This window comes from Mauremys mutica, chromosome 1 (assembly GCF_020497125.1).
Source record: "Mauremys mutica isolate MM-2020 ecotype Southern chromosome 1, ASM2049712v1, whole genome shotgun sequence".
In the NCBI taxonomy this organism is placed as follows: domain Eukaryota; kingdom Metazoa; phylum Chordata; order Testudines; family Geoemydidae; genus Mauremys; species Mauremys mutica.
The window spans coordinates 102,206,702-102,222,484 of NC_059072.1; the positions used below are offsets into that span (position 1 = coordinate 102,206,702).

Here is a 15,783-nt window from a genome sequence, read left to right on the forward strand (position 1 = left end):
ATTTTGCTAGATTAAAAAGCCATCTACTATCAGAAATCTCTCACCCAGGTAGGTACTGGTAGACCAAGATTAAGTCACTCCTTAGCCATTTTTTGGATAAGCTAAACAGATTGAGCTTCTTAAGTCTCTTATTGTAAGGCAGGTTTTCTAGACTTCAGATCATTCTTATTGCTCTGTTCTGAACCCTTTTCAATTTTTCAATATTCTTATGTAGACACCAAAATTAGATGGAATTTTCCAGTAATGGTCTCATCAATGCCATACATAGAGGTAATGCCTCTTCTCTACTTCTACTCAATACTTCCTTGTTCAAATATCAAAGGATTGTGTTAGCCACAGCGTCACACTAGGAGCTCATGTTCAGCTGAGTATCTAAATCCTTTACAAAGTCACTGCTTTTCAGAACCTAACCTGAACCCTCTTTGTTCCAGTTATGCAGAAGCTCTATAGGGAAAAAAATTAATCAATAGTCTACAACAAGGGTCGGCAACCTTTCAGAAGTGGTGTGCCAAGTCTTCATATATTCACTCTAATTTAAGGTTTCGCATGACAGTAATACATTTTAACGTGTTTAGGTCTCTTTCTATAAGTCTATAATATATAACTAAACTATTGTTGTATGTAAAGTAAATAAGGTTTTTTAAATGTTTAAGAAGCTTCATTTAAAATTAAATTAAAATGCAGAGCCCCCCCCAGCCCGGTGGCCGGGACCCAGGCAGTGTGAGTGCCACTGAAAATCAGCTCCCGTGCCATCTTCGGCACATGTGCCATAGGTTGCCTACCCCGGTCTACAATTTTAAGCATCCAGCATTTGAAGGTGCCAAACTTTTGAGCATTCATAGTCATTTTTGAAAGACACATTGGGTACGTAACACAAAGGTAGCTCAATATATTTGACAGATATAAACACTGAGTGACAAGTTTTTCTTTATATGAGACTAATCAAGGGTGAGTCTTTATTTTTAAAATCTCTACAGTCTTATAACTATTTCTAGGAGTGGAGTCAGCACACTTGAATGTCTTAATACTCTGTATCATTAAACATTAATCTTGAGTTAGTAAAACCAATCTTCTGAATTTGTGGGTCTGGTCAGAGGCAAAGAGTTTGTATAGAGGTATGCTGCTGCTATTCCCAATGCAGCAAAGCATTTACATGTGCGCTTAAGTCCTTTCTATTCAGCAAAGCAACTGAGCAAATGCTTAATCTTAAAAGTGTGATTGCATCCTGTTGAGGTCAATGGGATTTAAACATGGGTCTACAGTTTATCATGTGCTTAAGTGCTTTGTTGAATAGGGATGGACTGCTGCATAGGGGCCTGTGTGTCTTTCCCCCACCCCACTTCACTTTAAAAAGCCTACTGTGCAGAATTACTCAGTCCCTTGTACTTGTGTGGTAGTTAAGTAGCTGGAGTTATAGCTCTGTAAAGGACTGGGGGATTTTATTTATTTGGTTTATGCTCTTAAAGTTAATGTTGTTATGGTTTTTAAAAAGTTATTATTCGCTCAGGATAATTAATAATAAGCATCAGAATGGCCTTGCTTGGTTGTGGAGGTGTCATACATTTGTTATCAGTCCAAGATTTCGGAGAAATGCTGAAGAAACCCAGTATGTGTCTTGAAACGTGTGTGCAGTCCATTGGTTTGACAATGACGTTTTCATGCTCTTTTTGTGTATTTTGGAGTGACTCCAAAGTCCAAAGCGTGACACGCATGCTTGTGAGCAGATCGGGCAAAGTAATTGGTGAGCATCTTGGTAGCTATAGCAGTAGTATGATGCTTTTCCCTTGCAGCTAACAAGCAGCTGGTGCTTAGGGTGGGGGCAGCGCATGGAGCCCTTGCCCGCCCTCCCCCCCCCCACCTAAGCCGCTAGTCACCTAGACCTGCTGGCCACTTCCAGGGCACAGCGTGGAGCCAGGACAGCTAGGGATTAGCCTGCCTTAGCGCCACAGCCCTGCCGACTGGACCTTTAACGGGCCGCTCAGTGGTGCTGACCAGAAGCACCAGGCTCCCTTTTCGACCGGGAGTCCTGGTCAAAAACCAGGCACTTGGTCACCCTCGGTTATCACCCCATGACAGCTACTCTGGTGGTGCTGGAGAAGGCCTCGTTTTGCTACAGAATGGAATTGGGAGGGGCGGGGGTGGGTCCCCTGGGCTCACAGAGCCCCGCTCCCCACAACATGGGCAGGCAGGCGAGGGCGTGGGAGCGCCCAGGCGAAGGCCAGAGAGGGCGGGACATGCACCCGCAGGCGGGCGAGCCAGTCGCCTCTAGACACGCACGGGGAGAGAAGCCCGCCCTAGCGCCAGAGCCGCTCCCGCCCCGTCGAACTACAACTCCCATCATGCAGTAGGGCGACCGATGTTCTTCCGCGTTCTCCGCTTGCCTATGCGCATGCGCCAGAACACCGGTCCCTTCTCTAGGGGCGTCCGGCCGTGCCCTGTAGAGCAAGTTTTGTATCCGGGGGTAGAGGTCAACCTCGGTACGGCGTGCCGGAGACTTCCGGGCTGGGGTCTGGTGGGGGGAAGTGGTGGTTTCGTTCAGCCGTACCCTCCCCCCCCGCACCGCTTGCTCTGGCCGCAGGGGATGGATGAGGATGGGCTGCCCCTCGTGGGCTCTGGCATCGACCTGACCAAGGTATGGCCTCCCCCCTCCCCCACTGCCCTCACCTCAGCTTCCCCGGCGCGGGGGCCCTTCCCCTCGGCCTCGCGCGTGAGCCTCGCTGGGGAGCCCCCTACCCAGCCCCACCAGCACAGCGCTCCGCGGGAGGGGCTCAGTTTGAGGGCTCGATGGTGGTTCTCGTCTCGCACTCCCCGCGCCGGGGGCTGTTTCCCTTGCGGGACGGGAGGGGGGAGTTGAGCCTCAGTTGTAAAGCAGGAGCCGGAGAGTCACCTCGAGCGAGTCGCTGGTGTTTTCTCTGTGACTCTTCCCCGCCCCCCGAGATGTATATGAGGTGAAAGTCTTTTAAATCCTTGCACGAGGGAAACGTCAGGGAATTGTGGTTGCACTTCTGTGCAGGATGCAGACATGACTCTTTTGCATCTTCTACTTCAGCAGGTATGTAGTGTGCCAAGCCAGTGAAGTAATATTCACCTCAAACTATGTAATTTCCTGATGGAAATCTCCTGCATTGGTTTGCATTTCGGTCATTAAACTCCGTGGCAAATAATTATAGTAGCAAACTATTTGGGAAGCACAACTGCACAATCTCCTGTGTCATTCCTCTGTGCTCATTGCCAGCTAAAATCTGTGAGTTGAAGCAGTTCCTCCCCAACTAGCAGTATCAGGCCATTTCTGTTCTCCCTGCTCCTTCACTTTGGTATCCAATGTATTTCTGTGTGGTATCTAAAAAGAAAAAGATTCCTGTTCTTGTGAAAGATAATGACCATTAATAATGTGGCTAAACAAACTTTGTAAACCTTTTCATTTGTTTATAACAAAACTATTCTATTACAAATACTCAGTGTCTTTTTAAAGGCAATTTAAGCCCAGCTGCTGAGTCACATACAGGTGAGGCAGCTTGTCTCACTTTAGAAATACTATCCACTGGGTTACAATATTGCACTGTCTTAAGGCTTGCTATTTTAGGTCCTGGACCCAAGAGAACACATGGGTGAGAAATCAGTGGCCATTCAAAAAATGTTGTGTTGAGTCATCACGGCTATATAGATTCTATACAACCCCATTCAGAAGCTGGGAATGTGTTTCTAATTATTTACATAGCATTCATTTCTTGCTCTGTTTGTGAAATACAGGCTATTAAAATCACACCATTCCGATTGTCTTCATGCCTCTTTCCCGCTTCTAGTTAGTGTATAACAAGACCTTAATGGTTGCCATGCCATGCTATTGGAGCTAAAGCTAATGCTGGATACCATCTCAAATCTAAACACTTTGCTTTCTCTAATGCTAGGAGTTATGAGAATATTGGCTGATCTGTTGAGTATGGAATCATAGAAATGTAGGGCTGGAAGGGACCTCACAGTCCTCAAGTCTAGTGCCCTGCACTGAAACAGGATCAAGTAAACCTAAACCATCCCTAACAGGTATTTGTCTAACCTGTTCTTAAAAACCTCTTATGATGGGGATTCCACAACCTCCCTTGGAAGCCTATTTCTTAGCTTAACTACCCATATAGTTAGAAAGTTTTTCCTAATGTCTAATCCAGTGGTTCTCAAACTTCATTTCACCATGACCCCCTTCTGACAACAAAAATTACTACATGATCCCGGGGGGGTGGGATTGAAGCCTGAGTCCGGGTGGGGGTGGAGGAGCGGGCAAAGCTGAAACCCAAGGGCTTCTGCCCTGGGCAGGGGACATATAACCTTAGCCCCCTTCCCAGGGCTGAAGCCGTTGGGCTTCAGCCCCCAGATGGTGGGGCTCAGGCTTCGGCTGAAGCCCCGGGTGGTGGGGCTTCGGATTCAGCCTCACCTCTAGGCCCCAGCAAGTCTAACACCAGCCTTGGCTTTCTTTGGGGTCCTGACCCACAGTTTGAGAACCCCTAATCTAAATCTCCCTTGCTACAGATTAAGCCCATGACTTTTTGTCCTGTCTTCAGTGTACACAGCAAGCAACTGATCAGTTCTGTTTATAACAGCCCTTAACTGTCTTCAAATATGTTATCATGTCCCCCCTCGCTCTTTTCTCAAGACTCAACATGTCCCATTTTTTTTAAACTTTCCTTATAGATCAGGTTTTCTAAACCTTTTATCACTTTTGGTCCTCTCCTCTGGACTCTCTGCAATTTGTCCACATCCCCTAAAGCATGATACCCAAAATTGGACACAGTTCTCAAGCTGTGTGTGTGTTTCCAGTGCCAAGTAGAGTGGGTCACATACCTCCTGTGTCTTCCATATAACACTCCTGTTAATGTTGTTAGCTTTTTCATGACTGCATCACCTTGTTGACTTATTCAAATTGCGATCCACTATAACCTGCACATCTTTCAGCAGTACTACCACCTACCCAGTTATTTCCCACTTTGTAGTTTTGCATTTAATTTTTCTTTATGAAATGAAGTACTTTGCACTTGTCTTCATTTAATTTAATCTTGTTACAGGTTCCAGCTATTCAGCAGAAAAGAACTGTGGCATTTCTAAACCAGTTTGTGGTTCACACAGTGCAGTTCCTTAACCGCTTTTCTACTGTTTGTGAAGAGGTATGTTCATATTGCATCACTTTGCATCAGTCTTCACATGGATAAACATATACTATATAGTATATAAACATGGATAAACATATACTAGGGGGGAGGGATAGCTCAGTGGTTTGAGCATTGGCCTGTTAAACCCAGGGTTGTGAGTTCAATCCTTGAGGCCACTTAGGGATCTGGGGCAAAAATTGGTCCTGCTAGTGAAGGCAGGGGGCTGGACTCGATGACCTTTTGAGGTCCCTTCCAGTTCTAGGAGATTGGTATATCTCCAATTATTACTAGTATAGTATTGCTCGGTTTTTTTGCATCTTTCAGTGCCTGTTGACCATGCATATTAGTTGGAGTTGAAAGGATTAGTCCACTCCCCACTTAAAGTTTAGGCTGAGTAAGTGGACTAATGCAGATTTCTTCACCTGTGTAAGAGAAACCTCTAATTTTACTAAGCCAATAGCCCATTTTTATGTCTTGAAGTTTGGACATTTTACATGATTTGATAGTCTTAGAGACTGTTCTCTTCCACAAAGCAGGTATGATACAAATGCATGCAAAATCTCCTACCTTATCAATGTGTTTCAACCATAAAATAGAGAGACCAGCACAGGTTGAGAGGGTACTTCATTCTCTATGCCCATTCAGTTCCTTTTTCTTTTAGCAGAATCTGCCAACAGAAGTACCTGTTAAACATTAGTGGTGGTGGTCGTGCGGAGTTGTGAAAGTTGTGAAATAAATATCTCAGTCCATTTAACCTCAATCAGAAGTCTAATAAAAATGTCAGATTAGGTTTTTTGGTGTCATTCTATGCTTTACTGGGGGTTTGTTTTTTGTTTTGGTTTTTTTTGGTCTGGGAGTCTGAGGATAGTGTAGGATTAGTTTCAGAGTAGCAGCCGTGTTAGTCTGTATCCGCAAAAAGAACAGGAGTACTTGTGGCACCTTAGAGACTAACAAATTTATTTCAGCATGAGCTTTCGTGAGCTACAGCTTAGTGTTATGCTATACAAAGCACATGGGATCTTTTATAGGAGAAGGCAAAAACACTGCATTTATTGAAAATACAACAGTTAGTATATGCTTTTTAGACACCTCCCCCCCCCTGCCAGTTGATGTTTATAGTTACCAGTCTGTTGTAGCCCACGTCAATCTAATGGCCAGTTAGATTGAGCACAAGTGAGGAGCTGGACTCTTGTCGTTGCAATTCCCATTTGAGTCCATGCATTTTGCAATGTCATCCTGTAATCATTAGTCCTTAAGTGCTGTTATCATTTGATGGTTATTGTCAGGCTTCCCATCGTTATCTTCTATTTGTTGTCTCGCCTTCAGGGGTGCCTGCCTCACCTCTGAGGTCGTCATTGCTGCTAACACGTTTAGCATAGGATACAATGGATGTTTTCTGATTGTCTCCTGGTCTTTCCAAGTCTCTCACTTTTTCTTGACCATCTGGACTTTTGTGATGGCTTTCACACCTTATCTTTTCCTGATGCATGCATTCCTCATTCACACAAACAATCTCTTACAGAAACCTTCAAAGGTATACAGACAGCAGTACTGTATATTCAGCAGAATACATTGTAAATCAAACCTTGCTAAATCTTATAACTAAAACCATTCACACTGGGGCTTCAGGCCCTCAACATTCCTCTAATCTCTTTAACATAAATACGATACAAGATCCTGTTTCTTGCTTACTAAAACCTTAAAACAAAGAAATGTATATTTAACTAGAGTGCCTAATTTGTAATACATATAGGAAACCATAGCAGACATTATAACTTATCCTAAAACAAAAGGGTGACCATAAGGATTGTTTTGCTTTGTCATTCCTTTCTGCTATTCAAAAAGGGTGGCTGACAGGATGAAATCAAATCATACATTAATTCTCATGGGACATTATAAAATCCTGCTCCTACATTAGACATACACATAGTACATTACCAAGAAACTGGGAATAAGGAGGAAGATGATGGATTTTCAGCATTACCTTCTTCAGCATGGCTCAGCCATTAAAAATTTGCTGTGGCTTATTTGAAGCAGGGGCACTGGGTCCATTTCATAAATCTGATCCTTCTTCATAGCTGAATAATGTAATTATCCACTATCACCAAACTATCCAACTTTTGACTTGCTTCTCTCTCTCGCTCCTTCTGACTCCATTTTTTAAAGAAGATAATGATTTAAGATGCTTTTTTGTCCTATAGTTTTAAAATTACTTTGATTTAAAAAAAATTGACATGTAGTTAGTGCATAATGTGGGCTAGTTTTTAATTTCTTTTATTTCAAAGCGCTAAAACCAGCGGACAGTGACAGGTTTTCAAGGTGAATTTAGTGCCTATGAAAATGTTCCATATTGACAGCACAAGAAAGTTTTCTGGTTAGCCACAGGCCGCACCATGCAAGCTGTCTTCCTTCTGAAAGGGCTTCTTCTGAAGATGAGATGTTAGTTCAGTCTCAATGTGCTTTCTTGCCTCATCATTTTTGCTGAGGGTGTCAGTAGTAACTTTTTTGTGATTTAGCTTGCTTTAGAGTACCAAACAGTCTTATCAGTGGTAACAATTTAGTCAAATCCAGTTTGACTAATACAGATATGAAAGATTCTGTAATCTATTAAGGCTGCCTTGAATCATCCACCTGACTCTTTAAATGTAATATTTGGCTACTGTGCCAGGATAAAGAGTTGAAGAGGAGAAACTAAACATAATTCTGGATTTTTAGCAGAAGAAGCTCTTGGTATTTGTGGCAGCTTGACTACCTCAATAGAATTTTTGTCAGTACTCCAAAATCTAGGAGATTTCCGTAAAGCCATGGGACCTCAATATCTCCTTAGGATGCCTATTAAATACACACTTTCCAAAACAGAACTATATATTTAATCAGCACACACAAAAACTGTTAAGTCTCATGCACAAACTACATATTTTAAACCGTGGGTAAATATGTATTTTCTGAAATATAAATTCATTTTTTATTAAGTACAAAAACTATATTAAATGTAAAGGCCCTGACATAAATTGACAAAAGCCAGGAAATTCAAATTAAAGACAGTATCAGATTCAACTCTGAATTTCCTGGCTTTTGTCAAATTAAACAAGATGTGTAATATTATGTATGATTGTGGCTTATTTTTTCCCTAAATAGCAGATTAACTTATTGTAAAGAGCAAAGACTCATCTGTAAACAAGTCAAGATACTGTAATTTTTGTCACACTCTGCCCCTCTTTATTTCTCTAAAGCATTGGCAAGGATTGCCATTTTCTGAGGTTTTAAAGTTCTGCTTATGAGCTGGGCAGAATCTTGCTAGCATGCCAGAAGGCAGTCAAAATGCTACATACTTGCTACCCGACTTTATGATGGTCTGGCTAGATATGGCAATGGTTAGATAAAGAAGTGACAGTTCTTGTGGATTATTTTTTTTTAAAATATAAGTTACATTTTAAAAGAACCTTATACAAAAATTGCTTGTGAGATGGAACTGGAGCATGGTGAGGTTTTAGTTTGTTCTGGCTTACCAACGGTTTTGACTGTCAATGACTTCCATTCACTTCCCTGTATTCTTTCTGATTTGTCTCTTTTCTCCTCTAGTCCCTCCTTGTATGTCAGTTACTTATATATGCTTCTCACCTTTCATCTTTCACATTTTTGATATAAGTTCTTTGAAGCAAGCAACTTTGAGGATACAGTATGCCTACTTCATTACCCCAATACCCTGAGTAAGATTCAATTAACTATTGTTCTCATTTGCATGTAGACTCTCTCTATATACCCATTACTGTCTGTTGGCAGCATTGCTATTAATGGGGAAAGAGCTGTAGGTAGTGAAATTACTTTAATGCCAACACATGCTATATAGGAATCAACATGAAGCAGTGTCTAATGGTGTACAGTTAGCACACTTCATTCTTGTTCTAACAAGGGTTGCCATATCACTTATTTTGCATCTTCAATAGGCTGAGGACAGAAGTATATTTCTTGTTTGTCTACATGTTCCTTGATTTACCATCGCCAGTTTTGGATTTTAAAAGGGCATTGAATAGTGCTGTCATGTCTTAATTTTTTTTCTCTCCTAGAAGTTGTCAGCTCTCTCTCTCCGTATCCAACAAATTGAAACAACGCTTAACATTTTGGATGCAAAGGTGTGTATGTGTATATATAGATGTGTTTTGGTGGTTTTTGTTTATGATGCTCAAAGTCTAACTTCCTTATAATTAGCAGACTTTTGCACTGAAGTACAATTGTCATCAGAACTGTGCTGTAATGGAATTTAATGTATTAAAATAAATTGTCAGAATGACAACTTTAAATTACAGCTCAAGCTAAATCAAAACTTACTGCAAACTCTTTACTTTCTCATGCTTTACCACTTACTGTACAGTTTAAACAGCTGTGGAACATGGAACAAAGGAGCAGGCAGCATGTAGTAGAAAGTGATGTTGGTTTTATCCTTAGTACTCTCTTCTGTTAAGTTTTTCTTCGTTTGGAGGAGGGAAAGATTAAATATAATTTTATCCTTATTACAATAAGTAATTTGCTCCTAAACTGCACATACCACACTAACTCTGTTAGCTGTTATATCTACTTTAAAGTAAAGGTCTTGGGGTTAATGTCACTAGACCTTGGTGGATTAGTTTGTTTATGGTTGGATGTGTTTCCACCAACTTCCACATAAAGTAAAAAGTTATTTTTAAGTAACTAGATGGCTTATAAAGCTTTAATTAAAAGTATGACCTGAACTATGTCAAATTTAAGGCAGATATATAATTTGGATGAAAACATGTATCCTGTATGACCAAAAGATACAGCTTTGTAGTCATCTACTTACAAATATATTTCCATATATAAAACTTAGACCCAATCCTGCTTCTGGTGACATTAGTAACAGAACTCCCCTTGATTTCACTAGGAGGAGGCCCTCTGTTTGGAATTAACTCAAACTTCAAAGTGCAAAAGTTTAAATGGAAGCAGAAGGTTCCCATGCATCTATATATTTATCTTTCTTGGCGGTTGTGAAATAGAAGCATTGAAAAATCCTGCTTGTACAGGCTGAGTAGGAGGGTTGTCCTGGATGTATATCCAATGCTGTCAACATCTGCAGAATCTAAGCAATCATGAATGACTACATATTGCCATTATAAATGACCTTGAGTAGTTACTGGTCCAAGGAAAGAGAACCAGAATGACTCTTTAGCCTGGCGATTAGTGTACTCACTTAGGATGTTCAAGTCCTTTCTCCAGTGTGTGTTTGTTTATATATAGTGGAACAGTTTCAGTAGGAGACCCTGAGACCGGCCTCAGAATATCTTGTAGCCTAGTGGCTCAGGCACTCACCTGTAATGTGAGAGACTCCAGTTCAAATCCTTTCTCCCCCTCTAGCAGAGGGGCAAATTGAACTTGAGTCTCTCATATCTCAGGTGACTACTTTAACCACTGGGCTAAAAGTTAGAAGAGAGGCACCACCACTCAGTATCTAAGTCCTGAAAAATATTTTTGGGGCCAAAATAATTGACATGGATTTACCATAATTTTGAGTCAAATGAAACACACTTTTTGCAAATTAACTGTTTGTCTAAAAAATTTCACACAACTCTAGTAGACCAGGCCTGAATGAAGAAATCCAAAACTATTATCTTGCTGACATGGGTACTATCCATTGAATTCCTTGCTAGACTGGTGTATGTGCTGACTTCTAGGTGATGGGAATACATGTTATCGGCTAAACTTAAGATGTTACGCTCACAGTTTATTTGAAAATTATCTTCTGCATTTAGTTGTCATCTATTCCCGGCTTAGAAGATGTCAAATTTGAAGTATCGAGTGCAAATATGAACAGTGTTACAAATGGTCCCATTCCACAAGCCACTACAGATCAGCACTCAGTATCTGTATCTCCTCAGTCAGAAGTAAGTACCAAAGTATAAAAAAATATACTTCTTCTTGGAAAGTGTTTCCTCTTGGTTGAACAAGATGGAGCGAACAAGTATGTGTAAGGAAAAAATCAGACCAAACTTTAACTCTCTAACACGTTTTCCATTTCATGTTATTTAAGTGTTGTTTTTAAAAAAAGCTTCTTACACTTTTTTGTTGAATTATGTTTGAAGTCATTTAATAAATATTATACTGAGAAATTATTTCCTACATTTTTCTTAAATCCCATTGAAACGTCAACTTGAACTAGGTAGGTAAGAAGGATCAGGGAACATCATGCATGAGATTAAAATTTCAAATCCCACCATTCCAGTTTTACCCCCTTTTTTTAAGAATCTGAGCTTTCAGCTGAAACCAAGTTTCTAGCACATTCTATTGCAAATGCATTCTTGCCCTATTAAATCCTCTGTTTATTAGAGGAGCACTTTTACTATAAATGATTATCAGCATAAAGGAGGCTAGATATGCTTTACACATGATCTCGGTTTATTAAGAATTAGCACTTCTGTTGGCCATTTCACAAAGCACGACTCTCTTGCCTTATTTTTGAGATAGAGAACTGATGGATTTTCCTGATCATTTCACCCTCAGTCTCCCACTCTTCTCTGTTTTATAGCAATAACAATGTAATAGCTTGCCTCAGCCCAGATAAAGTCTCAAACTTGGCAGGAGTTGCTGTGAAGTGATGATGGCTGCAGTATTGAAAATCCAACAGATTGTTGCTCTTCCTGGCTTATTAATACTTAGTAACTGTAGATTCATCTGCAGAATTGTGGTATGAAATAATCTCTCACTTTTAGACACATTCTGCTCATTTACACTGACCCTAAAGGGAAATAGCAAAGTAGAAGCAAACATGGACAGTTTCTTAGGCAGTATTGCACAATTTCAGTCAATAATTAGCAGTTCTTTTCAACTTTTCTCTGAAAACTTCCACTGACTCTGCATTTTAAAGCAATACTACATATTTCTGAAAATGGGCTTCAGGTTCATATCTTCAGATGGACAATTAAGTGTTGTCAACAAATGTGCAGTTTGACATAGTCTGGGAGAATTAGTTTAATAGTTTAATCTTTTTCTGTCCTCCCAAGTCCAAATATTGGAGATCAAAATGATAGATGAGGGAAACATTAGTGCAAAAAGATAATCTAATTATATTAGCAAAAATACTTTCTTTAATCTTTTGTATTTTTTTCATACCTTTAAGTGAGAACACTCAATTTATATGGGGAATAAGTTAGGACTAACATCAGAGTCATTTGGGGGTTATTGGTATGTTAGTATAAAGGAGTATTTTTAATTTGTGCCAATGATCAGGATTTTAAAATCTAGTCAAATACAATTGAAATTTGTTCTCGCTACGTATTCTGCCTACAAACAAAACAATATGCTTGACTCAGGTGTGTTTTTTGTTTTTGTTTAAGATTTTGAATTTTTCTTTAATCTGATATTGTGGGTTTTGTATTCTCAGTGTTTGTAATGGATATTACTGTTAAGATTCCTTATGTTTAACTGAACAATACATATTAAATATTAAACAGCTATATCAATGAAATTTGACAAACTGTTTTAAAATTTGACACAACTGACAAATTATTACTTTAAAATCTTTGTTGTTTCTCTAGTGTGTATGGTCTCTTACTGATAAAATGACGTTTGAACACTTGGCAGAGGGGTTTAATAAAAAAAGGTAGTTTATACATTTTACCACTAGAGGGTGCTACACAGATTACTTAAATAGCAACTAAAATGCTTTACCTAATGTAAAAAATTACCATTTTACTCTTATCCCCTAAAGGTAAAAAGTACAACATGGGGAAATTATGAGCTAGATAGCTATCTCAGGATTCTGATGATGAGCCACTACCCTGGTGGTGGTGTCAGAGCCAAGAAATAAAAGTCCAAGAGGTAGCATCAAGTAGGCATCTGGCAACTGAAAATGTTGTCTTAATGTCCTGTAATTAGGGCTAAAGATGGAATGAATTTTACAAGTAACCTTAGTCGAAATTGACTGACATTACCTGTACAATTCCTTCTGTTCTTGAAATTGACTAGCCAAGTTTAATTTTTTGTATTAAAAATATCAGAGGGGTAGCCGTGTTTGTCTGGTTCTGTAAAAGCAGCAAAGAATCCTGTGGCACCTTATAGACTAACGACGTTTTGTAGCATGAGCTTTCATGGGTGAATACCCACTTCTTCGGATGCAAGTAGTGGAAATTTCCAGGGGCAGGTATATATAAGCAAGCAAGAAGCAAGCTAGAGATAACGAGGTTAGATCAATCAGGGAGGATGAGGCCCTGTTCTAGCAGTTGAGGTGTGAAAACCAAGGGAGGAGAAACTGGTTCTGTAATTGGCAAGCCATTCACAGTCTTTGTTTAGTCCTGAGCTGATGGTGTCAAATTTGCAGATGAACTGGAGCTCAGCAGTTTCTCTTTGAAGTCTGGTCCTAAAGTTTTTTTGCTGCAGGATGGCCACCTTAAGATCTGCTATTGTGTGGCCAGGGAGGTTGAAGTGTTCTCCTACAGGTTTTTGTATATTGCCATTCCTAATGTCTGATTTGTGTCCATTTATCCTTTTCCTTAGAGACTGTCCAGTTTGGCCGATGTACATAGCAGAGAGGCATTACTGGCATATGATGGCATATATTACATTGGTGGACGTGCAGGTGAATGAACCGGTGATGGTGTGGCTGATCTGGTTAGGTCCTGTGATGGTGTTGCTGGTGTAGATATGTGGGCAGAGTTGGCATCGAGGTTTGTTGCATGGCTTGGTTCCTGAGTTAGAGTTACTATGGTGCGGTGTACAGTTGCTGGTGAGAATATGCTTCAGGTTGGCAGGTTGTCTGTGGGCGAGGACTGGCCTGCCACCCAAGGCCTGTGAAAGTGAGGGATCATTGTCCAGGATGGGTTGTAGATCCCTGATGATGCGTTGGAGGGGTTTTAGCTGGGGACTGTATGTGATGGCCAGTGGAGTCCTGTTGGTTTCTTTCTTGGGTTTGTCTTGCAGTAGGAGGCTTCTGGGTACACGTCTGGCTCTGCTGATCTGTTTCCTTATTTCCTCGTGTGGGTACTGTAGTCTTGAGAATGCTTGATGGAGATTTTCTAGGTGTTGGTCTCTGTCTGCGGGGTTAGAGCAGATACGGTTGTACCTCAGTGCGTGGCTGTAGACAATGGATCTTGTGGTGTGTCCGGGATGGAAGCTGGAGGCATGAAGGTAGGCATAGCGGTCAGTAGGTTTTCGGTATAGGGTGGTGTTAATGTGACCATCACTTATTTGCATTAAAGAGTTTTTGTAGACATTTGCTTTTAATTTTTTTTAAAGATTATAGTTTGGGGACATTTTCACAATTTCTGTGCCACCTGTGAAATTGTGATTTTTTTACAGGGCCTTACCTATAATGTAAGCTTCTCAGAAACTTGTGTAGCTTTGTCCTTGATTCAGACTGTGACAAAGTGACTCACTAGCCAGTGCACCCTTGTGGCTGGATGTGGCGGTGTCAAGGTTTTCCTCTTCATAGCCTTGTTGACCCACCCACTGTTCAGGTCTTCACAGGGATTAAAAAAAACCCTGTGGCTGCTCTGGGTCAGCTGCCTTGAGGTTGCAAGGCTCAGGTTCTGGAGCTGTGAAGCTGTGGTGTAGACTTTCGGGCTCAAACTGGAGCCCAAGCTCTGGGACCATGTAGGGGTGGAGGGTCCCAGAGCTCAGGCTTAAGCCTGAACATGAACACAGCAATTTTTAGTCCTGTGACTCGGAGTCAGTGGACCAGGGCCAGCTGCTCCCGTGCCATGCATCTTTCATGCCTATGTAGATATACCCCCAGTCAGCCTGCTTTGTCTTGTGACTCTGCCCTCCAGCCAGGTCACTTTTTAGTCTCACCCCTTTGAGGTAAAATTGAGTCCAGTCTAGTAACAGTCCAGCAGCCATGTACTAGGTAGGACTAAAGCGAGATTCTAGACCCCCTAGACCTCATGAACCTTGCCTGGTGAGGGCTCTGGACCTTTTGTTGATGGCCTGAAGGGGAACCCAGTCTCCCTCTACCCTGGGTTCCAGTGTTCCCTTTAATTTTTCCCACCCATGTGTGGAATGAATTTTGTTATGTGCACCAATATGGAGGTGATGTATGACATATCACCTCCATATTAGTGCACATAATAAAATGAATGTGGCAGGCTGAGGCCAAGGGGTTTGGAGTGTGGGAGGGGGCTCAGAGCTGGTGCAGAGGCTTGGGGTGTGTGGGGAGGTGAGGGCTCCAGCTGGGAATGCAGGCTCTGGAGTGGAGCCGGGGATGAGGGGCAGAGGGTTGGAGTGCAGGAGGGGTGAGGGCTCCAGCTGTGGGGTGCTGGTTCTGGGCTGGGGATGAGGGGCTGGGGCAGAGGGTTAGGGTGCAGGGGATGAGGGCTCCAGCTGGAGGTGCAGGCTCTGGAGTGGGGCTGGGGATGAGGGGTTTGGGGTGCAGTGGGACTCCCTGGGTCTACAGTGGGCAGCTCTCTCTCCCTGCAGCAGCAGCTGGCCACCTAGCCTCAGCAGGTCAGGGCCAGGGGAGGGGCCCTTGTCCCCTGCCCACAGCAGGGTTGGGGCTGGGCCAGGGGAGGGGCTCCTGGCCCTGGCACGTTTGGGCCTGAGCTGGGCCAGGGGAGGGGCACCTGTCCCCTGGCTGCACAGCCGGTGCAAGAATATTTTGCGCCCTAGGCGAAACTTCCACCTTGCACCCCCCACACCTCCC

At 42.0% G+C, this 15,783-nt stretch overlaps 1 protein-coding gene across 3 annotated transcripts in view; it reads left to right on the top strand.

Moving 5' to 3' along the window:
• The first annotated feature begins 2,429 nt into the window (after positions 1-2,429).
• The window catches only part of WASHC3 (WASH complex subunit 3), a 34,156-nt gene continuing 20,802 nt past the window's right edge, over positions 2,430-15,783 (top strand). The window contains exons 1-5 of one of the 3 annotated variants that reach the window (XM_044998880.1): positions 2,461-2,518; positions 2,557-2,632; positions 5,055-5,153; positions 9,206-9,271; positions 10,904-11,035. In XM_044998880.1, the coding sequence (XP_044854815.1) occupies positions 2,582-2,632; positions 5,055-5,153; positions 9,206-9,271; positions 10,904-11,035 (348 nt within the window). In that variant the 5' untranslated portion in view covers positions 2,461-2,518; positions 2,557-2,581. Of the gene's footprint in view, positions 2,633-5,054; positions 5,154-9,205; positions 9,272-10,903; positions 11,036-15,783 lie in introns of all 3 variants that reach the window. The other 2 variants (XM_044998889.1, XM_044998896.1) reach the window with 2 other exon arrangements.